Here is a 23,572-nt window from a genome sequence, read left to right on the forward strand (position 1 = left end):
ATATATTTCAAAATGTCAGAAATTTAGACATTTTTGAACCAAGGAATGTGGATGCAAGTGCTGAGCATGCACAAGTTACTGGAAAAGGAATCAATCAGGTTTAGCCAATATTACAAGCTACATTTGATGTCATTTGAGAAACAAAAAGACTCAATTTTGAATGCTCACACTCACCTTCCCTGACTTTGGTACCTCCAAGAACTATCGCAGAGATGCCAACAGATGAGGACAACAGCCAGATACAGATGTTGATAATCTTCGCCTTGAGAGGTGTACGGAAGTCCAGAGCCTTCACAGGGTGACAGACAGCAATGTATCGATCAACACTCATCATGGTCAGTGTGAATATGCTGGTAAACATGTTATAATAGTCAATTGAAATAACTATTTTACACAGCACATCACCAAAGGGCCAAGAGTTCATCAGGTACTCAGTGCTTTGGAATGGCATAGTCGTGGTAACTAACGCATCTGCCATAGCCAGATTGAAAATGTAGATGTTGGTTGCTGTCTTCATCTTTGTGTACCTGAAGAACAAAAAAAAAAAGTAAGGTTTTATTATTTAAAAATATGATTATGCACATTCAAATATGTAACAGTTTATCAGTCAGGCTTTTCCCTAGTTGGGTTTTTTTCTGTCATTTTTAATTTATGACAGAAGTGCAGACAAATGCAAGACTCTTGTGATAATAGCAAATACATTTGATTCAATCTCTCAGCACCTGCATTAGCAGCTAGAACTATTCACCACAGGCAAAACCAGGTATATGCATACATTTAATCTCATTAGCCAAATGCTGATTTCAATTCTATCTTCACAAACCCTTCTACAAGAAAATATCTTGGTTACATTTGCAAGTGATCAAAATGTTTTGTGTTTCCTTTTCTTATAGCTAACTGCCAGTGATCATGACCTTTCTGGGTTTGTTTTGTAGAAGGACTAGTTATTCCATTCTCCAGTTAGAATCCATGTTAACTGTTGCATCTGTTGAGCCAGATTGCCTCTTTTATGAAAGTTTATCTTCCTTGAATTCACTGCAACAATGTCAGCTTATAGAATTTTTAGTCATTTCCCTTCTTTGCTCTTTCATTTCCAGTTTCTCCTCCTTTCTTATCCTCAGCTTTTCCCAGTCCTTGCTGTTGTGACTGCTAATGTAAAAGAGGACTACTGTTTAAACAGGATACCACAGTGGGGGAAAAAAAATGGTTGTAGCATTTTTTCTGCATCCTTTAATTTCATGAAAATGAAACACTGCTTTTGTCCAGCTGGTAAAAACCTCAGCCTAGACCGAAGAACACAGCATTTCCAAAAGAACTGTACTGCCAGCTACAAGAACAAATCTCATAATTTATACTTCTGTGCATAAAGGATTTTTGGTCCAGTAGGACCAAACTAGACTGTGTTTCTGAGAAATTTGCCCTGCAAGGAAGGCCCCCACCTTATTCATGATTTTGTATATAGAACAAAGTCACCAGGAAGATGTCTGGTGACCAGATCTGTTCCCAGTGAAGACAATGAGAGCATTCCTTCAAACTTCAGCAATAGTAGAAGTGGGGTTAGTAATATGTAACAACAGGAAGACAAAAGACTACAGACTGAAAGTTAGGCTCAGTTTTACCAGAAACTTACCTTCAGCAAGACAGCAAGTTGTGTAGCTGTGCCTTGGCATCTCCATCTTCACAGGAAAACAGAGGAATATACTGAATTCATGGGACTATCAAAGAAAATGTATCATCATCAACAAAATGAGAACTTTTATAGTCAAGTGCCATTAAATCATCCAGTATATTTAATCTTCATTTCTTTTGTATCAATCCAGTTAATCCATGTTCTAATTCACTAGCTTCTAGTTCGTCAAATATTTATTTTAGTCTGCTTACAAATTGTCCAGGAAAACAAGCACAGCATTATCGTTTGTCCCCTTTACTGAAAATGGACTGTGATACTTTCTCCCCACGTAATGAATGTGGCATGGGTTTTCATCAGTTTTGTAACATGTGAAGTATTTGAAGTTTTCCTAGCCTCTTATTCAAAATACACTCTGAAAATGCATATTATATTATTCACAATCAATAAATACACAATCATCTTGGAAAATCACACATAGAAAACATTACACACAGGTGATTAAACATGTGCTAAAAATATACTAACAATTCTCCTCAAATCCCAATATTTTAAATGCCAAAATGCTTTACCATACACGGACAATAAATTCACTTTGGTATGTAGGCAGATCATGCTTAAGTTGGATTTTCACAGCACAGACAAATGTTACAGATATATTAGTTGAGGACAATATTGATTATAGCTCTGGCATTGTTCTGCAGAAACCTAAACAACACTCTACCCTTTAAAGAGTATGACAAACCCAAGTTGTCAGAAGCCATCACTGTTGGGGCAAAACTGTGTTTCCAGCATAACTCAGTGTTATGACTGAGTGTTGCTTAATATAGCCTTACATGTTGTAAAAAGAAAACCCAGAGCTTTCTTTATCCAGAGTCAGATGGTACAACACTATCTCCTGTCTTCCCAAAAGTCTATATAAGTACCTGCTCAAGTACAGCAAACATGGTGCCAAAACCTGACCATCAGCCAGGTCCTTTTCATTTGAGCTTATTTTCAAGAGGTTCTTGTTTGTCAATAATTAATTTGCTTTAGTTCAAACAATTGGGATTCCTGAAATATTCCAGAAATGTCTGTCTGGGTGAGTCAAGTTCAAACTGCGGTGGTAATCTGTGTCAGTCCTAGGTCGTTGGACTCTTCTCTCTCTGGAGGACAGTAAGACGACATTTCCACGACTAGTCATACAGGTTTATTCGTCCCATCTCCTTCCCTCATATAAGTTGGGTCTTGCACAGTGTTTCTGACTCTGCTGGTGCTCTGCCTGTCCATCCTCATCTTAAAGGGGAAGCAGAAGTCCTTGAAACACCTCTTGAAGTTTTCATCCAAAAAAGCGTAGAGGATTGGATTGAGGCTGCTGTTGGTGTAACCCAGAGCGATGCAGAAGTAATAGCTGGAAATAGCAGCAGTACTGTGGGACACATCTCCTAAGGCTTCAACCAGCACAAAAATGTGAATAGGAGTCCAACAGATAATAAAAACTGCCACAACCACAAGAACCAACCTGGTGATGCGGCGCAGGTTTCGATCTTTTTCTCGAGACCCTGAGAGAAGCCGCACGCTTTTAAGGCGCAGGATCATCAGAGTATAGCAAACAATTATAATGAGAACTGGAATAACAAAAGCGAAGACAAAGACACAGATTTTCATGAAGATGTCCCACCACACGTAATCTCTGTCTGGAAATTGCAAGGAGCATTCAGTGCTTGCAGTATCTAGGAATGAAAGAGGTAAGAAGAAAATTGTTTTATTATTCGATATTCTAAACAATGTAATAATCGTAGCATAAGTTAGGAAAAGTGATTATCATGTAATATGATATTAATAAATGGAGTTATCATTAAATCATTTGAAGGAAAGCTTTCAATTACCATTGAAACTGCTTTTATGCAGTTGCAGAAATAAATTAGAGAGATAGGGACTTTTTAAAATGCATAACTTTATATAAAAAATTTTTCCCATGGGAGGATCTAAAACCACAGAGCACAAAAATAAAAATTTGTAATGTTTCCATTTGAATCTCACTGAAATTTAAAGCCGGAATGAGTACTATGTTCAATGGAGTAGATGTCTAGTAATTATTATCAAACTACATATGGTTTCGTCTGTGGGTGGAGACAGATTTTTGGTATCACGAATGGTGGTAGCTGAATGAGGTTTTGATTGTAGGAAGACTTTGCCAATATATGATAAATGTGTAATAATCTTTTCCCGCATGCCTTCTTCAGTGCGAATGGAATACGCAGAAGTGCTTGCATTCAGAAAAACTTATTTTCTAGCAACAGCTTCTTTTCAGTTAAATAGAAGCAAATAAAATATGTATGTGTATGTGTGAAGAGTCAAATGGAAGCTGCTCTTTTTGTAGATCAAGTCACTGAAAATTCAGGCTGCGCAGAGACTGCAGGATCTGGGCCCCTGACACCAGCCCCTTCCCTTTCTGATTGCCCAAGCCAGGATTCACCGGCTGTCACTTGATTTTATGTCCCTGAAATATTTCATCTGGCAGGAGGCTACTAAGGAATGAAATATTGAAGGTTTCACTTGCTGACCTCATTGGAGCCTTCCAGCATATAAACCATACGGAAAACAAAGAAAGAAGATAAATGGCAAGTCAAGAGAAGGTATAAATTTTAAACTAATATCAGCAGTTAAACTCTACTGAAGACAAGTCAAGGTAACACAGGGATTTTTCACTCTGAATTGTAGCTCAGATTTTATCCTTTTGAGCACTGCATTATTCTTTGGTTGTTTTTTTTTTCAGTTTCCCTACTGAATTTGTCATTCCTCAACAAATTATCATGTATTGGCTTTTATTGAATCAGATCTAAGGGTGGAATGATTCAGTATACTCTTGCACAACACTTTTTCATATCTGCCTCCAGCAGAGCTGGTCAGTAAAATTCCATCAAACCGTATTTCCCTGCTAACAAAATACTTCACAAGTCCAGATGAGATTGCAGAGAATTTGTTTTGAAAAACAACTAGGGGAGGAAGCCATCATTATGGTATCATATAGACATTTCTGTGGTTAGATACCAGAAAGCTGTTATTGGGTGATACCGAATACTAAAACATTCAAATAAAAAAATTGAACTGAAAGCTAAATATTTTGAGGTTTTATTTAAAATAATATAACAAATAATGGATGATTATAAAAGCTGAAAAGTGAAAAGATATCTTTCAAGCCTGATGGAGGATGCTAAGCTGAAAGCACAAGTGTGACTTAACAGGGTCTTGACACTCAGTCAACTTTTCTAAATCCTTTATGACCCAGGTTGTCATAAGTCTAGATGCTTTTACTTAATTCTATTCTAGAAATGTCAACAATCATCTTCAAATAAGTTTTCACATTGAGTATTACTGTTATTTGTAGTAGATCATGGCCTAGCAGCAACAATAAAATCAGGATGCAGCTACAATATCTAGATTAGGAAAGATGCATCCAGATGTGCAGTGGATGAAAGTGAGGTATGATCAGGGTTGACTGCTCCAAACCCCTCCAGCTGCTCACTGAAACACCCTTGCAGAGGAAAATGCCTCTTCAGATCTACTGACATAATTTCATATATTTATTACAATAAGTAGGTCATGCTCGCTACATTTTAATATATTTTGTAGCTGACAATGTTATTTCAGAACCCTAAGTGATATAATAGAGATTTAATTACTGTATAACATCTCATTCCAATTTACTTTCTACAGAAAATATTATTTTATATTCATTATTATTTGTGCATTTCACTTGATATATAATGCTATAAATTGTATGGAACCCATTTATATTTTCCCAGCTTACAACTGACAAACAATCAACAAAGATCCTTGTCATAATTCACAATATCATAATAATTTTCAGGAAATTTGGAAGATAATATAATCCAGTTTCAATTTTATTTTTGCTGCCTGAAAAGATGTAGAACCAAGTACCAGCTGAGTACCCAAGATTTCATACTGAACTTTTTCAGCCAAATATTTCAAATATATTGATATATTTAAGGAAAAATACTGCATTCTAGGTGGTGTTCCAGTGGAAATATATTTTAAAATGTATTTGATAAGCTACCAGTTAGGATTAATGTTAATTCTGACACAGGAAATATATTTCTGTTTATACATTATTAATTCCATCACTTTCTGGCATCCATACTCCTCTGTACTCAAATGGAGCCTCAATATCATTACTGGGAATACTAATACTACCGCTAATTTTTTTTTTTTTCTAGTGAATGATTCTTCAACAAGAAAGGCTCCATTAAGGCCAGAGAAGGAAAATTTACACAGATGTATAAATTATTCTACGGGGAAAATGTCTCCAGAAGGACTCCTCAGTGAGCAATCCTGAACTGTGAGAACAAAAGGGACTAACTGAGCATGGGGTGGGAACTTTAGTGTAATCACTTTCCATTTGATGTTCAGTTGTTGTTTAAACCTAAAAGCAACAGAGACCCTGCAGCATACGAACAACAACTATTTTGACCAACATAACATAAAGTTTCAGTCCGGAGTTCCAGCTGGCAAAAGGATATTTTTTTTCCCCTTCACCATTTATCAGCACAATTCAAGAGCACACCAGGCAAGATAATTGGCAGTAAATGCTCAAGAGAGACCTTGGATCAGACAAACAGGGCTGAACAGTAGGGGCTGACAAGCATTTGCCAATAATTTCCAACCTCCACAGCTGAGCAGTGTATTACTGGTCTCTGTTTCAGGAGGAGAAAAAAAAAAGGCTCTGTCACGTGGTGTGAAAAAGGTATTTAATCATTGCAGGCCTCAGAGCAGCCTCTTGATTCACTGCGATGCTTACAGCGAACAACAGTAATGCACCTGGCCCAGGCAACGTCCCGTGGCTTTCAGGATCTCACACGCAGTGAGACAATCATTCTTCCCAAGTGAAGATGCCTGGAAGTGAATGTTTCCTGAACTAGACATTGCTTTATAGAGCCTGTCAAAACTTTACTGGGGAGAAGAGTTACAGCACTGCAGACCAGGTCACTTGATCCCCCAAAGGGTTGAAAGAAGAGTTACCAGAGGATTCTCCTGCCACCTACCCACCAGAAGACCAACAGCCAGAAGAAAATCTATGCCTCTGCAGCCAAATAGAATCAGCCCTTGAGCTGCTGTTACTGAAATGTTTGTTTGCATGGATGTATGCCAAACAGTTTAACACACAGCATTTATTGTCTCTGCCAGATGAAAGTGTCCTTATGTAAAGTTTACCATTTGCCTTGGGAGGACTGAAGCCTTTCTTAATAGAAAAGGTTGTTAATTCAGGAACTTACTAATCTTTCTTCAAAAGATTATTTACATCTCAAACAAGACTACCACCCAATAAATATGTATGTCTTGTATTTTATCAAGCCATTCATAACACATGGTCCCAAGACAAGGGCATCATTAGAGGCCTCAAGCCTTTTGAAGACACTGAGATGCTCCTGCATCAAGGTCATGCTTGTGGGTATGAAGTGTATGTGTGAGAGAATGCTTCTCCCCCGTCCTTCTCAAGGAGGATTTCGAAATCAGATTAACTCCATAGCAGGGCAGTTTTGGCAATGAGTCACCACTTATATTATAAATCCACAGCCCTTCACAGATTATAAACTTCAGGCAGAGCCTACAGGTGGTCTGCATACAGATCTTACTGACTTCATATTCTTGTAGTGGCTTCCCTGCCATGGTCTTTATTCCCAATTCTTTGGCCAATCCTTATTCTCAGCCTTTCCAAGTCTCCATGTACAACCCCATCTCTTGTAAACAAGAATTTGAGATACTGTCATTTTCATAGAACCTAGCTCCTTTTTCTCTTTCCAGACACTAGCTTTTTTCCTGTCTTCATCCCAACTTCAAGTTCTGTGAAACAGCTGCTGATAATAAGCTCCCAAATCTTACTACTAATGATAGTTTCAACATTAGTAATAATGAAAAACAATCTAATTTCTACTCCTGGAACTTCAGCAGAACTACTCTCACAACACCTACAAAAAAGCACCTTTAGCCCATATGTCAAGTTTCATTCTAATCTGATCTTTGATCTGTCCACTGTGATCAAATTCCTGATTATTTTCCCCTGGTGTCTGCTACTATGTTTTGATGGTCTCATTCTAGCACAGACAATGCTTCAAAGCGAATTTTGTTCTTTTAGTCGGCAAAGGCATCTGAGCTTAAATGATTTATATGTCATACTGTAATGTCCCACAATATATTTCAAAATGTCAGAAATTTAGACATTTTTGAACCAAGGAATGTGGATGCAAGTGCTGAGCATGCACAAGTTACTGGAAAAGGAATCAATCAGGTTTAGCCAATATTACAAGCTACATTTGATGTCATTTGAGAAACAAAAAGACTCAATTTTGAATGCTCACACTCACCTTCCCTGACTTTGGTACCTCCAAGAACTATCGCAGAGATGCCAACAGAGGAGGACAACAGCCAGATACAGATGTTGATAATCTTCGCCTTGAGAGGTGTACGGAAGTCCAGAGCCTTCACAGGGTGACAGACAGCAATGTATCGATCAACACTCATCATGGTCAGTGTGAATATGCTGGTAAACATGTTATAATAGTCAATTGAAATAACTATTTTACACAGCACATCACCAAAGGGCCAAGAGTTCATCAGGTACTCAGTGCTTTGGAATGGCATAGTCGTGGTAACTAACGCATCTGCCATAGCCAGATTGAAAATGTAGATGTTGGTTGCTGTCTTCATCTTTGTGTACCTGAAGAACAAAAAAAAAAAGTAAGGTTTTATTATTTAAAAATATGATTATGCACATTCAAATATGTAACAGTTTATCAGTCAGGCTTTTCCCTAGTTGGGTTTTTTTCTGTCATTTTTAATTTATGACAGAAGTGCAGACAAATGCAAGACTCTTGTGATAATAGCAAATACATTTGATTCAATCTCTCAGCACCTGCATTAGCAGCTAGAACTATTCACCACAGGCAAAACCAGGTATATGCATACATTTAATCTCATTAGCCAAATGCTGATTTCAATTCTATCTTCACAAACCCTTCTACAAGAAAATATCTTGGTTACATTTGCAAGTGATCAAAATGTTTTGTGTTTCCTTTTCTTATAGCTAACTGCCAGTGATCATGACCTTTCTGGGTTTGTTTTGTAGAAGGACTAGTTATTCCATTCTCCAGTTAGAATCCATGTTAACTGTTGCATCTGTTGAGCCAGATTGCCTCTTTTATGAAAGTTTATCTTCCTTGAATTCACTGCAACAATGTCAGCTTATAGAATTTTTAGTCATTTCCCTTCTTTGCTCTTTCATTTCCAGTTTCTCCTCCTTTCTTATCCTCAGCTTTTCCCAGTCCTTGCTGTTGTGACTGCTAATGTAAAAGAGGACTACTGTTTAAACAGGATACCACAGTGGGGGAAAAAAAATGGTTGTAGCATTTTTTCTGCATCCTTTAATTTCATGAAAATGAAACACTGCTTTTGTCCAGCTGGTAAAAACCTCAGCCTAGACCGAAGAACAGGATCTGGTTTTTTTGAGACAGAAAAAACTAGCAATCTGTTTTTTCTGTGCCCCTGTGACTCTGGGGCACAGCCCATGTCCCACAGCATGGAGGACTGCTTCCAGCTCAGCTACAGACACAATGGATGAAGGAGAGCCTGTGAACATAGGGATATATCTAACCCTCCTTTCTGAAATGCTTTCTCCCCCTAGTTACTTTTGCTCACTGCTATTAATTTTTTTTGAGATTTTTTTTGAGACAAATTTTCCTTTTTATAAACTGTTTCACCCACATATTTTGAATGTGTATCCAAACCAAAAGATGCACATGCAATACACACAGCAACATATCTAATTAGATTTTTATATGTATCATTAATAACTTATAGTAGAAATATAAGATATGATCAGTTGAACTAGTCAACATGTAGGGCAGTGTGTCTATTTGCCTTTAAAACCTGGATGTGTAAATTTAAAAGAAAAAAAGATATTGACTAAATGTGCCCAATGAGTAAATTAGCTTTTAACTAAAATATGGGCAGAAACGTCATTTTATGACCAACATGAAATGTTAAAAATAACATCAGTTTTTCTAAAGCACTCTAATTATGACTTACTGAGAAAATGAACCCAAATGATGGTTTAAAGCATAGAAAAAATAACTACAAGGGAAAAGAAAGTAAATCCTTCTCACCCAGGTACTATGCCCAGACTCACATCTTGAGCAAAGCCATACCCAGTGGAGCAATAGAAGTCTCTGAGCAAAGACAGACAAAAGGAAGCAACAACAAAAGCTCTGCACTGGTGGCATGACCCCCATGGTCTAGAGTCCATCTGCCCCAGTTGAGCTTCTCCAAGATCAAAGACAGAGCAAGGAGGCACCAGCCAGTCAGAGCTGGGCTTCTGCCCCCTCCCAGATCAATAGCCTCAACTTGCCCTCCAGCAGAGGAGGCAGTTCGTCCCATAGGTCACATTACAGCCAGTAAGGCACTGAGCAAACACAATATAAGAGTATACAGCTAAAAGAAACAAACGTAAGACACCTTAACAGACTAGGATCTTTACTCCCAGTTAAAAAAAAAAAAGAAAAACAACTGTAAGACTGAACAAAACCCCACAAAACACTCAAATAGCAAATCTGTGCTAAAATGGACTAATTCCCATTAAATCTCTGAAAAGGCATAGTAGGAAGGTGATTTTACTTCTGTGTACATCACTGATGATATTTGGAATTGTTGTCTTGTTCATACTGCAAAAAAAGACTATGAAAAGTTGGAAAGGATGCATAAAAAGCACCATAAAAATAAGTGAAAGGATGGAGAAAATTCTTACTGTGTGTAACTTAAAGAGCTCAGCACATTTAGTTTATCAAAAGGAACACTGAGAGGTGACTTGATTACGGTGTCTGAAGACCTCCACAGGGAGAAAATAGCAGGTACTGAAGAGCTCTTTCAGACTGCAAAGAAAAGCGTAACAAGGACAAATACGTAAAAGTCAAAGCCAGACAAACTCAGCTTAGAAACAATGACGGATTTTTCCTGACTGCTAAGGTGATTATTATTGGGAACAAATTACACACAGAAAGGAGTAATTTTTCCGTCTTTTCATGTCTCCAAATCAATGTCTGCTGCTTTGCAAAGGGTGTGCTTCAGTCGAATACAAGTTACTAGACTCAATACAGGAATATTTAAATGAAATGCAATGGCCTGTGATAAGCAGAGGTGAAGTAACTAATAGGTCTTCTGAATCATTACTTCCGTAGATCTTTAAAAACTTCCCCAAGGGTTTGGATAAAGAAAGTTTACTTTCACATATAGAAGAATTAGTTTGACCTTTTTTCCTTAAACAAAATCAGAAAAGTAGTAAAAAATAACTACGAGGATTTTATTAGCCTTGCAAAATCAAATACCTGAAAGTCTTTATATCTGGCATTTACTGTTCCTTGCAGCCTTCATTCATTTTTGTGTGTGTGACACTGTGACCCTATATACCATATTTTCCCGGTACCCTGTTCTCTTCTCCACACCCCCACACCCCCGCCTTCCAGCAGCGGAATAGGAAAGACCCTCTGTAAAAAAGAACGAGGTTTTTAGGTAACTTCAAAATTCAAATTTTTGAAGCTGCAACATAAAGCATGTTTTCTGTATATGTCATGCTTATGTTATACATGTAATGTCATCAGTTTTGATTTTTTGGACTATGCAACAAATGCACATATAAGAAAATTAATTTTCCTCACTACTGTTGATCCAACAGGAAGGATGTCTTGTCACCTCAGTATCAACACATACAACTTCCAATGTAAACAACTCAAAACTATGTATGGGAGTGAAAAGGTAGTGGGGAAAAGAAAAACCCACAGTGTTCCATTCCTCCCACAAAGCTCTGGGAAAGCTTTAGCTCATTTCAGGGGCACACATACACACAACAATCCCAGCCTTGATAACAGTGCCTGGTCTGCATCTAGTGCTTCCCCACAGCTCACCAGCCTGGCTGTCCCACCACCAGCTGGCCTTGCTCAAATCCACCCCAGTTCACAGACCACAGACGCCTCCTTGCACCACTCTCTCCGAGCCAGAATGAGCCCTATTCTGCCAGATTTTGAACAAGAAGGTGCAAGACCAAAAAATACTGTTCCAGTAAATACTTTATTACAGTTAGGCAATCAGTTCTCCCAGGCACTGCAGAGGGATCACATGTACTTAACTCAGGGATGAAGGGTGCACTGGTTACCTCAGCAATGCTAAATCCAAAGCACGTTCTACTGATGCAACCTTAAAACTCATTGATCCCACACAAGTAATGTAAAGAGCTTGATTACTTTCACCTGAAAGCACTGGCCTCTGTGTAAATGAGATGTTGGCCTTTAAAATTGCTAGGCAATATAGATTAAATCATACTTTCATTTAGGAGTTCATAATATTCAGAAATGCCTTTGAGAATCTGGACTCAATCATCCAAACTCCTTTCAATGTTTTTAATTAAACACCTAAAAATTATCATATGCCTGCATGCCTCTGAAGAAATGTGCTTGCAGGCTTAATCAAAAGTCCAGTTAAGATACTGGAGCGACTGCTGTTGCTGTCAGACACTTTGTAGTGGACCCTGATAGAACCTTGAGGAGGGATTTAAATGCTTTTCTACAACTCATTTGATTGCACCAAAATATAGGAGGCAATATTTTATGTGGTTTGGGATTTTCCCACCAAACCTTCCATTCACCCAAATGTGAACTTGAACAAGGTAAAAATGGTGATCAAATAAAGGAAATTTGTCTTCCTTTTCAAAATTAAAATTCTTGATCAAATATCTGAATTTCATTTAGGAAAAAAAAATACTGCTATCTGCCTTAATTAGTCTAGCAGAATAGACAGGAGAAACCTGAACTTAACTACAGCATAGATAGCACAGTGACAATTAATGACAAAGATTTTCTTAGTGCCTTTAAGATTTAACTTTCAAAGACAATTAAAATATTTACAAACTATTGTTGCATAAACTGTTTATGGAAAGTCTTGTGTCTAGAAAATGGTTTGTTAAATGCTGGGATTTCAAAACAAGATGACAGCTTTTCTAATACCACATAGATATAGAAGGTCCCTCTCAAATCAGGTGCGAGAATGTAATTTAAAGAGGCAGAAAAAATCTTTGATGACTTAAGCTATTTGGGGGATCTTGAGATTGCTTGTCAAGCTATAAGCAGGCCTCAGGTCCCTGAAACTTTAAATAACTGGAAAATACATGGAAATCCTGCAGAAAAATAGTCAAGATGAAAAATAAAACTTTGGACGTTTTGGGTTTTTTTGATGGATCTATGATGAGAGTTTTTAAGGAGCAAGATTTAAATTATGTCTACTTGCTTGTCAAAATTCACAAAATTATCACAACTTAGACTATGTCTACTTTCAAAAAGTTCTTTGGGACTGACTTTAGACTGACCCTTAGAAAATTTCTCCTATATCTCAGTTGATTCATTATTACTGTACTTTTCCTTTTAGAGCAGAATTTACTTTGTAGATTTTTTAAAGACAGTAAATAGGAAGAAATCACACCTCCAGACTAAGCTTATCAGTGACATCATGGTAACAGAGGAACTAAGCATGCTATTAAGAAGTTGGTGTGCTTTCAAGAAAATATCAAAATGCATTACTAAATCTGCTAGTGGAGCCCTTAAAGTTATTATCTTAAGCAGAAGAGAGGAGTGTGATTCTAAAGGACACCGTAACATTAGTAAAAGTAGCAAGAGCTGAGAAAGAGGCTCTGGTCAATTTTTTTTCATGTAACTGTAATAAGCTGAACTGTTCCCTGCAGGATGAAATGAGGGATGGGGAGGGGAGTGAGACTAACAAATGTACTGCAACAACCTTCTCCAGTAGCAGATCGGAAGTATGAAAGCATGAAATACAACAAGGTATAACAAACACATATTTTTGGCAGATACCTGAGATGAGCTAAAGTACATCTAAAGGCAAATTACGAAAACACCTATCAGCAGGATGCAGGCTCTGTTCCACTAGGTTCCTCTGAATGAAGTATATATGGAGATCAAGCAGCTGAAAAGCTTAGTCAGGAAAGCTCTAAGTCTCAAGGCTATATTCAGGGTACACAAAATATCATACTGCGTCAGAAGAAGGAAAAAAAAAACCAAAAAACCAACCCAGGAGGATCTATTCCAAATACATACCATGTCAAAAGGATGGCTCAGCTATCTTTTGGATCTTCATAAGTCAACATAAAAGGCTTATGCCAATATGAAACTAAGATTGACGTCTTTTAAAGAACGTAAAAATCAATATGCTGCAGTTTCCATGTTCATATTGGGTTATATTTTATTACCACAGTCAGAATTTAGCAGGGGGTAGGACCTCGGAAAACACTTTAAATAAAGGCAAATATTGCTGCTGCACACATTTAAAGGTTGTCTGTCTTTAACACCAAAATTGTTAGGAATCTTCAAAAAATTGTACGTTGCCTACAAAATAGTATCCTGAAGTTGAATTCTGTTTATTAATAAGCACCTGTGGGTATCTATTTTTAGTCAGCTTAAAGAAGAAAAGCATGATCTTGTCTTTTATCCTCCCCTCAGGGAGCATTATCTACCTGAACGTCAGAAGGTATCATTAAAAACCTTACAGTTTATCACTACCATTACTCCTCTGAACCAGTCATAAACTGAGCCTCAACAAGATCTTTCAGACTTAGATTAGATGTGGGAGCTTTCCTTCTTGGATTAAAGAACCAGCTTCTGCGGTATAAAAGTTCAAGTCTACAAATACCCTGGTCAAAATGAAGAAAAATTCACGCTACTTAACAAAAATGATCTTTTTTTCCTCCTTCTATGATAAGGACTTTTAATATTTTTATGTGAGCTTTTTGAAGAAATATGCTTAATGTTAGAAACACCAGTACTGTGAAGTTTGTGCTTCCATGATTTTGCTAGGGGAGCTCAGAGAAATGTCAAGGGGCTGTGATTTATTGTGGCTTAAACTGAAATAGTGAGAATGCAGAATTTTACAAAATCAGTACTTTATCCAAAATCAATATGTCTAATATTACTATTAGAGAGCCTAGACAACTAGCTTAGACTATGTACCTGATTTTTTGACCTTTATTCCTAAGTAAGATGAATCTAGACCTTGTCAAGCAGCTAATTCTGTCTCTTGAGAAATTTTATGCTACTGCAGATGTTTTCCAGTGACCAGTCGTACTACAGGGAGTTCCCAGGGTGTTCCACAGCCCATCCTAATATTTCTTACTTGCCACAGGTACATTGCCCTGGTGAATACAGGCTCTCTGTCTCTGGTAACATCCACCTTTCCCATTGTTCCATTGTTCTTCTCTCTTGGAAGGATTTTTTTTTTTTTTTTTCATGAAGGACATGACCTCTGTTAGCAGACCAAAGTGTTTCCTGTATGTTTATGGAAGAGGGAAGGGAGTAGGATTGCCTGGCAAAAATAAATCTCATTGCCCAAGGGGACAGGGGTAGCAGCTCCAGCAGAAGATTTTCCAGGGTCTTTCTTTCCTTCTTACTTTTTGGAGAGGCTCTGATCCTGATGTACGCAGGAGCTGGTTGGAAGTATCCATTTTATTAAATATTTGCTTCCCCTAGGTATTTTTTCAGGAGAGAAATAAGGAAGGAATTCTCTCACGCAGGGGTCTTGGGGTGTGGGTATCACTCTTGTTCTCAAAACAAGGCACCTGGTCTCCATTTTGCCACAGGGATGAATAATAACTGTCACTGCTGGGAGTGTTTTATAGGACAACTACACACTTGGATGTGTGGAGACCTGAAACCCTGGTCAGCACTCCTGTAATAATGTTGAATGGGAGACAAGGGACCTCGCTGTATAGCAAGTATAGGATTATGCAGTGAGGCAACAAATGCATATATCAGTAGAGAGCCAGCTGAAGGAAAAGTCACTAGTCCCTCATAGGAGGCAGTTAGGAGGCTTTCTCCGGACTCTACCCATTCATCTGTTTTTCTCACCTGCCTCAGAGAAGCCCACGGCACAAATCAATTGAACACACACTTTCCCAGTGGAGATGATACAAATGAAACTTTAAGACCCAGTCAACTGAACAGCACAGCTGATGATAGCTTCCATGGTGAAAATATTTTTCCTTCTCCTGTGCGTTTTAACAAGCCAGTCATTCTGAAAGGCATGTGTAAGAATAAATTCTGAGGCTGTCCGTCAGCCAGCACCTTTGTAAAAAAATTTTTCTGGGTGTGAACATTAAATGAACACTGAATATCTTGTCCAAACTAGTCCTAACATGCAGATTCCCATGTGTTACTACTCAAGGAGGCCTTTCCCAGTTGCCCTACAATAGGCATTTAGCTATGTAGTCAGTCAGCAAACATAAAATCCTCAGTCTCCCAGGTGCAGGAAAGTTTGGGAACCCTAGATATTCAGTCATAATGCACTGCTGAATGGCACCGACTTTTAGAGCAGAGACGAGCAGCCAGGCAGAGAACCGTGTGTTGCACAGGTGGATTGATGCGAGGAGAAGAGAAAACAGAAAGGTTTTGTTCATGTTCTTGTCAGGTACTAGTGGAAACTCATGAACTGAAGTAAGTCATGTTAAGCCATCATACACATGCAGAGAATCATAAGTAATGTCTCATAAATAATGTCAGAGACATCATAAATAATGTCTCAAAATTGAAAATTGCACACTGCTTAGAATTTTCACTTCCCTAGGGATTAGAAGGTGAATCTAATAAGAGCTGAACCCTTGGCTTCAGGAAAAAGAAATATTCCAAAGACAATACACAGGCTAGCATGCAAACTTCCCAATAGGCCCGTGGAAATGCTGTGTACCTTTACATATTCTTTACATATATTCTTTTTTAAATTTTGCAGAATGCCAGTATGGTCAGACACTCTTCTTTCCATATCCTCATGCCATCTGTACACGTCCCTTCCCCACAGCTAATTCGGCTTGTGAACTGATGTCTGTCAGTAGATAGAATGACATTCATACTGCCATTTCCTCATGCCTTTCAAACTTCACAAAAGAGACTAACAATAAACAAAACACAAAGTCTTCCTTGAGGAGAAGAGCACAGGATTCACATTTTGCAAGAACTACCTGATTCTTACAGATGGGAGGACCAAAACAGACACGTGAAGTAAACATCATAGAAGTAGAGTTTATCAAATATTTTCTGGATGCTTTTCCTTTAGAAAGCAATATGTAACTGAAATCAAAACTCTCCTTGGGAACTCACCTGTTTCAGAGAATTTCATTTAAGGGACAAACTAATCATGGTTTGACTAGACAATGAGAGTCGGGAAGCCAGGAAGATTATCCTCTCTTGCTCTTGCATCCCAAGCCATCCAAAGTCACCAAATTAAGAGTTTCCTGCCACAATATCTTTTCAGCAAATTCAAAATCCTTTGTTAGGAAAAACCAAATGAAAAGTCCCCACTCTTCCCTTGCTCCATCCCCTTCACCAGAAGGGCTTAGCCAGCCTCACCCCCACAACACCATCTCCACACTGTGCTGCCTCCCCATGTTTTGGCCAAGAGCAAGAGCTTCCCCACCCTCTCCTGGGTGAGGACAGACAAGCTATCTACAGCTTTCTGCTTCGCCAGCAGCCAAACTGGAAAGTTCTTGTAAGTTTTCACTTTCTGCCAGTTCAAAAGGGCTCCCTGTAATTTGTCTTGCTTCCAGACATTGATTCCAGTTACGTTTTTCTCTGAAATAAATGACTACCTGGCTGCTAGCCCAGCGGAAGTGACTGGATGGATACCAAATTACTTTTCAGAAGCCAAACAGATTACTCACTATAAGCTATAGCCTCTCTCTAATACTGTCTCTAGTAAATATCCCTTCTAAGCCCCTCCTCTGCTCTCTGCCTTCTCAGTATCTGCCCTTCTTATCATGGCATCATATTGGTAACTCATGTTGAGCTTCTTGTCAGCTTATAAAACCCAGGTCTCACTTAGTCATTGTCTAGCAGAGTGTTAAAATACTAGAAACATTCAAATTTTGTTAAAATGAGCTGTGCTTGTCAAACTACCAATACTGTTTTTTAAACCTGTCCTGACCAATTACCCTGGTCTTTGTGCCACCTGTAACTTACATGTTTCCAATTACCCTGGTCTTTGTGCCACCTGTAAAAGCTGTTGGTAATGATCAGTCTTCAAAGTTGTGATTAAAATTATGCCAGATTTGGCCAAACTGTGCAGAACCTACCATAATTACCTCCGTTCAGTGAGGTAAGGCCAGATGCTCTTTGAGGTCCTGAAATGAATCACTACCAAACCATCTGATGCCTCTGTACTGATAATAGTAAGGTGTCAAACGTTTGATCTTGTAAAAAAAGGTTAAAAGCCATAAACTTCACAAAATATAGTACAGATTGATCTTTACTTTTGGCAGCCGAACCTTTGATTTCATAAAAGAAAGAAATCATACCAACTGCAAGTAATAAAGAACAAGTAATTCAGTTGGGTTGACTCTTCTGGAACTTCATTTTTCATTTCAGAGCAATATTCTTTCCAAATATAATTTAACAAAATTAGAACTATAAATTAAAGCAAATTAACAAGTAATCTTTTGATGTTATCAAAAAAATATTATTGATTTAAACAAATACATTGAATCAATTTTATTTTTCTATACTTTTTTTTTTAATATTTTCACTCTCATTTGGAATGAATTATGGAGAAGATTTAAAAACAATCTGGAAGGAGTTAATTTTACATGACATTTCTTAATAGACTCTTCCTGTTACATAAGATGCCACTTGGTTCAATGAGTACAAGAACAAAAATGTGTTACTAGTTATATTCTTCTTTCAACATTAGACTAAGCAGAGGAATACAAGCTTTCTCTTTTCCCTTAGGAATGAATCTACATATCTGTGACACAGCCTCTTGTTAAAAATGTTTTTTAATTGTAGAAAATTATTCCGTTCACTGGAAGCTTGAAAGATAATTTTAAAAGAAATACAGGATTGGCTATTTTGGATCCTGATGATGGCAGCTGCTCTCAGTAAATGACTTCAGGAACAATGTGGGTAAGGCACATACATAGAAAAATTGAACCTGGAATGGATATGAAACAGCATCTCACAGAGTTTCTAACAGAGTACGTTTATGGTTTTGATAAGGGCAAATCTGTAGTTAAAGTTGTAACTTCAGTCAGGAGACTTTTTTTCCCCTCCAGCTGTCACAAGAAAGCACTATTTTCTTTAAAGTCAGCACTAAATTTTAAAGAAATAAAGTCAATAGGGAGGAGGAAGAGAGGAAAAAGACTTTTATGCTTCCAAGGACAAGTGATTTTAATTATCCACTTCAGCCGACTATTTAACCTCCAGAAATATCTCCTAAAACCTCGTAGGTAAAGCTAATCTCAAAAGAAAAGGTTTGGGGTTGAGGTAGATTCTGATGATGCCAGGACACACATAGCCATATAACTTTACTAAGGCGAGGTGAGATCATTTTCTACAAACCCACTTCATGCCTCCAACTCCTCCTCTACAGGGAGAGGACTGGGTTTCCCACCCAGTGTCTGCATTTCCCACCAGTGCAAGAGATAACGTGATGCCCTTTTTCTCTCTTACCCTCTCTCCAGGAAAAGCCACAGCCACAGGAGAGCGTTACATCCCATGTGCCATGGCTTGGCGTGAGCCAGGCACTGTCAGCCCACCTGGCTGGCTGCTGGCCTGACAGCAGATGTCCTGGGGCTGGTACACGTGCCTCACAGCTGATGCCAACACCAGGAGGGCTCCTGCAAACCATCCACACCATGAGAGCTGACTGCAACAGGCATGCAAAGCATGCAGGTTGCACCACATACCCAACACAGAGCTCTTTCTGCTCATTAAAAATAACCATTCTCAATGCATCTGAGGACTCTGGGTGCTTACAGTAGTCCTGGTCTTGCTCTGTTAGGATTTTTGGTGAACAGGTTGCACCACATAACCAACACAGAGCTCTTCTGCTTATTAAAAATAACCATTCTCAATGCGTCTGAGGACTCTGGGTGCTTACAGTAGCCCTGGTCTTGCTCTGTTAGGATTTTTGGTGACTGGGCTTTGGCTTTCAAATCTAACGGTTGCTGTGTGCTTAAAGACAATGAACACCAGTATCTCCATTTTACACGTGAGGAAACCAAGTCACAAGGCCATGAAGGGACCTTGTCAGGACAGGACAAAGTGTTGAAGTCTGGTAGTAAAACCAAAGGAGGAATACAGATCTCCTGAGACACAGTTTAACAGGCCAAGCTGCCACCACCATAACCACTCTACTTTCAACACAAATCTCTATTTACAGGAGCTGTACCAGACTAAGTGACTTTTCCTTCAGGAGCTTGTACGTATCATCACAGTGCCATTCTCCTGTTATTTTTCCCTCTGAGGGAATTCTGAGACTGTTTTCCCTCTCAGTAGAAACACATCCTACCACACCTGGAGGAGATTTTGGACACCCATCACTCTGCATCTAGGCTGCTCAGACGCTGGCTTGTTGGTCTCTGTGAGCTTCTTCAGCAGCCCTTTTCCAGAAGTAGCAAAACTACCACTGAGGGGATATTGAAGCAAGGAATAGGCCAAGGCCTGCCTACGCCACAGCTTATGGATAAATTTCAACCTGTTTCTGAGGCATCTCAAGACCATTTGGAGTCTCCTGAATCTACCACACCATTGACACTTCAACAATTTCACTGAAAGTCTCAGAAGATAAGGGATCTTTTTTGTGTCACCCAAAAGGTGACTCATTATCAGCCCTGTAGTAGTCAGGCTAGATGACCTTTTTGCCTGCAGGTCCAGAGGGGGTTAGGAGGAGGAGAGGAACAGATCTGGAACTCCGAGACTTGAGAAATGGCAACGAGGGGCCTCACACAAACCATGTGCTCAGCTGAAGGATAAAGAAGAGCCACAGTCTGTCCCCATCCTCCTTCAGAGTTGTGGCAGCTGGAGGAGAAGCAATGTGGGATGGCTGCTCTCCCTTGCCACTTTCTTTCACAAACTTCCCACAAACGTTGGCTTTCCAGACAAAAGGACAGCACTGCAGACTAGGCTTTTCAACGGGTCATGAAAATCCATCTTGAGATCCAACCATGCAGAGATCCAACCATGGATGTGAGTGTAAGAGAGAGAGCGTGAAAGCTTAGGACAAAAATAAAGAAAAGACACCTCTTCCATGAGCATTTGGAATATTTCAAAATCAAAAGAAGTTTCTGAAACTGTAGGGTTTTGTATACATGTAATTCAGCTAATGATTCTAGCAGTGTTTAAAGCATTTGCCACGGAGAAGACCTAGGAGAGGGGGATATCGGAAAAAACCCACAAAATAGGTGTTTTGTCATACTTTTTTCCTCTTTTTTTGATTGTGTAATCAAGAGATGGACCAAGAGGAAACTGAAGGCTAATGTAGAAACTGGTAGGAGAGCGAGCCATGGCTATCTAGACCCTCACAAAAATAATCTTAGGATAGTTACAGAAGGAGAGAAAAAAGGACACACATATGTACCAGTCTAATCCACACATGCTAACTTTTAGGACTCTGGCTAAGATTGAATTTATATCTACTGCCCAGGCCAGTTAATCAACTATCATTATTAGAGACTGAAGGCTTAGAAAATCTCTGCCTTTGCAGCTGTGTGTGTGTCGAGTATGGAGTCTCTCTTCTCACAAGAGAAATACAAAAAAATAAATGAAATCTCCACTCTGAATGAAGGGCAAAAGGGCATGTAGGAGTACAAAAATCACAGCACCACAAAACTGGAACAAACCAGTTTCTCCACATTGACCACAGGCATCTTTATGTATTGCACTGACTATTCAAGGGGATTTTATCTCCATTATTCAAGAATACTCACCTAATTATAACTCATCTTTCATAAAGTACCTCGTCAATAACTTTATTGCTTCTAGTTCACTTCCCCTTATATCAAGTCTGATAGCTATTTCACCATCCTGAAATTGCTGGACCCCTATCATGCATATTTTACTAACAAGATCCCTTCCAATATCTCTATTTTTCTTTCTGTGCACAAGATGATTTTGTTTGGGCAACGAACAGCCATTTTTCAGAATTTTTTTCAGGATTCAAATGGACTGTGGAGCAAGAGTCCAAAAAGTTGCATGATTTCAGTCCCCTTGATTGCTCATTGTCACCCTGCTGACATTCACTGTCCAAACATTTTTATAAATTGCAAGTGAAAAGGACCAAAAGAGAGAGAAATCATAGCGCAAGCTAAAATATATACCAATACATAAGTACAAGTGCAAATATTGGTGCGTTTCACTAAGTGGTTTCATATCAAAAACTAACACAGATACACAACTTTCTCCTGTTCCCTGAAACACAATAGGAAAGGTATTTCAGCATCTGTTTTGTTTTCTTCCATCCAACACCAGCAGCCGGAGTTAAACACCGCTAGACAGAGAAACAACATGCCTTGCTTTACGTTAAGCATTTCCACATATCTTTATCCTTTCCTTTTCTTCCCACCTTGTTAAACAAGCCACTGGGTGACAGGACAGCAATGTATAAGTGTCCATAACAATACACACATAAGCCATCCCTCAGGAACTCCTCACAGGGGAAAAAAAGCTGCCTTGCAGAAGTTTCTCTCTTCCACCTGAGCTTTCCCTGGGATGCGAGCAGCCTCTCATCCCTAGAGGGCAGCCGATGAACACAGCTCCGGGGCGCAAAGCGCCTTTCCCACAGGCTGCAGGATTTATCACTTTTAAACAGCTTCTCCCTTCTGTCTCTAACTGAACGTCCAAGCAAACCCCTGGGACTGAAAAGCTTTGGGTCATTCCAGTTACTTTCTTACAACTCCTCATGTAAGCACGCCCAGAGAGCATCCATAACCCATCCCCCCCTCCCTCCGCTGCCAAATTTAGGGACAACCATTAGCACCCTCTTCCAACAGGTACTCCAAAGCCCCTTACCTGATGATGACAAACATGACCAGCGAGTTTCCCACCAAGCCGACAACGAAGACCACCGAGTAGACAGCAGTGATGATGATGGGGATGGCGGGGGAGATGCTGGTGTGGTTGTGCTGGGCGTCCCCAAAGGCCCCGGTGGTGTTGCTGTCGTAGTCCCCCCAGCCCAGGAGCCAGCTGCTGCTGGTGCTGGGGGGACGACAGGGCCCCGGGGAGCAAGTGGAGTCCGGCTCCTCCCGGAAAATCTGCACGGGGGCATCCATACGGGCACGGCCCCCACGGGCAGGACTGGGATCAGAAGGGGAGTGCAGACAGCAGGAGGTGAATACACTGAAAAGAGGGGAGAGAGGAAAAGAAAGAGAAGTGCTGTCACAGCCACTGGACTTTAACACCTCCAAATTTGCACTTGTGAAGGGGAGCTCTGCTGTGGTGGGAACTGTCATTTGCCAAGCAAACATTTAAGCAAACCAGATTCGTATCAAAAAATTAAAAGTTTTACATCTGGCTATGTAACGGGTAAGTGCTGCTCCTCCAGGTGCACAACAAAAGTTTTCCTCCACTTGTAGAGATTGCACAGAGAAACAAGTCAGATGGGAAACAGCTCAGATCCACCCCCCACATTTTAACCCCGTCTCTCCCATCCTCCATATTTTAAGTCAAACAGCATCCTAATGACAGGGGCTCCTTCCTGCCTAAGCTCTACTATAAAGAGGGAGAAAGAGAGAGAAACCCACCACCTCCCTGCATACCATTTTTCACACCCTGTTCTGAGCTGTTTTTTTCCAAATCCCACACCTGATTTCAAAGAAGAGACACAAACACATTAATGGCATAAAATACCTGTTTCAGTCCAGGAAAAGGAGCGGAGTCCTCAGACAGATGTTCTTGGCAGGAAAAGAAGAAAAAAATAAAGCAGCTGCTTGGCTCCTGGATGTACCACCGACCTTCTAGGACTTTTGAAGCCGAGGCACCTGTGCCTTCGGAGGGGCGTGCTGGCAGCAGAGCTGGTTCCTGGGCAGGAGCTGCGATGTGGTAGGAGCAGTTGCTGCTGTTCCAGCTCCCACCG

The 23,572-nt window shown here is 39.5% G+C and overlaps 1 protein-coding gene across 2 annotated transcripts; it reads right to left on the minus strand.

Annotated features, from left to right (window-relative positions):
* Window positions 1–1,767: 1,767 nt before the first annotated feature.
* Window positions 1,768–23,572, minus strand: OPRK1 (opioid receptor, kappa 1). 2 transcript variants are annotated; one of them, XM_014936887.1, is made up of 4 exons: window positions 23,347–23,572; window positions 22,510–22,836; window positions 7,993–8,345; window positions 1,768–3,339 (listed from the first exon to the last, which is right to left on the minus strand). In XM_014936887.1, the coding sequence occupies exons 2-4, from the start codon at window positions 22,767–22,769 to the stop codon at window positions 2,807–2,809; spliced, it is 1,146 nt and encodes a 381-aa protein (XP_014792373.1). In that variant the 5' UTR covers window positions 22,770–22,836; window positions 23,347–23,572; the 3' UTR covers window positions 1,768–2,806. The 2 variants fall into 2 exon arrangements, with proteins under 2 accessions (XP_014792373.1, XP_014792372.1); XM_014936886.1 differs by lacking the exon at window positions 23,347–23,572 and having other exon boundaries at window positions 22,510–23,023.

Source organism: Calidris pugnax, unplaced genomic scaffold (assembly GCF_001431845.1).
Source record: "Calidris pugnax isolate Ruff unplaced genomic scaffold, ASM143184v1 scaffold51, whole genome shotgun sequence".
Classification (NCBI taxonomy): Eukaryota; Metazoa; Chordata; class Aves; order Charadriiformes; family Scolopacidae; genus Calidris; species Calidris pugnax.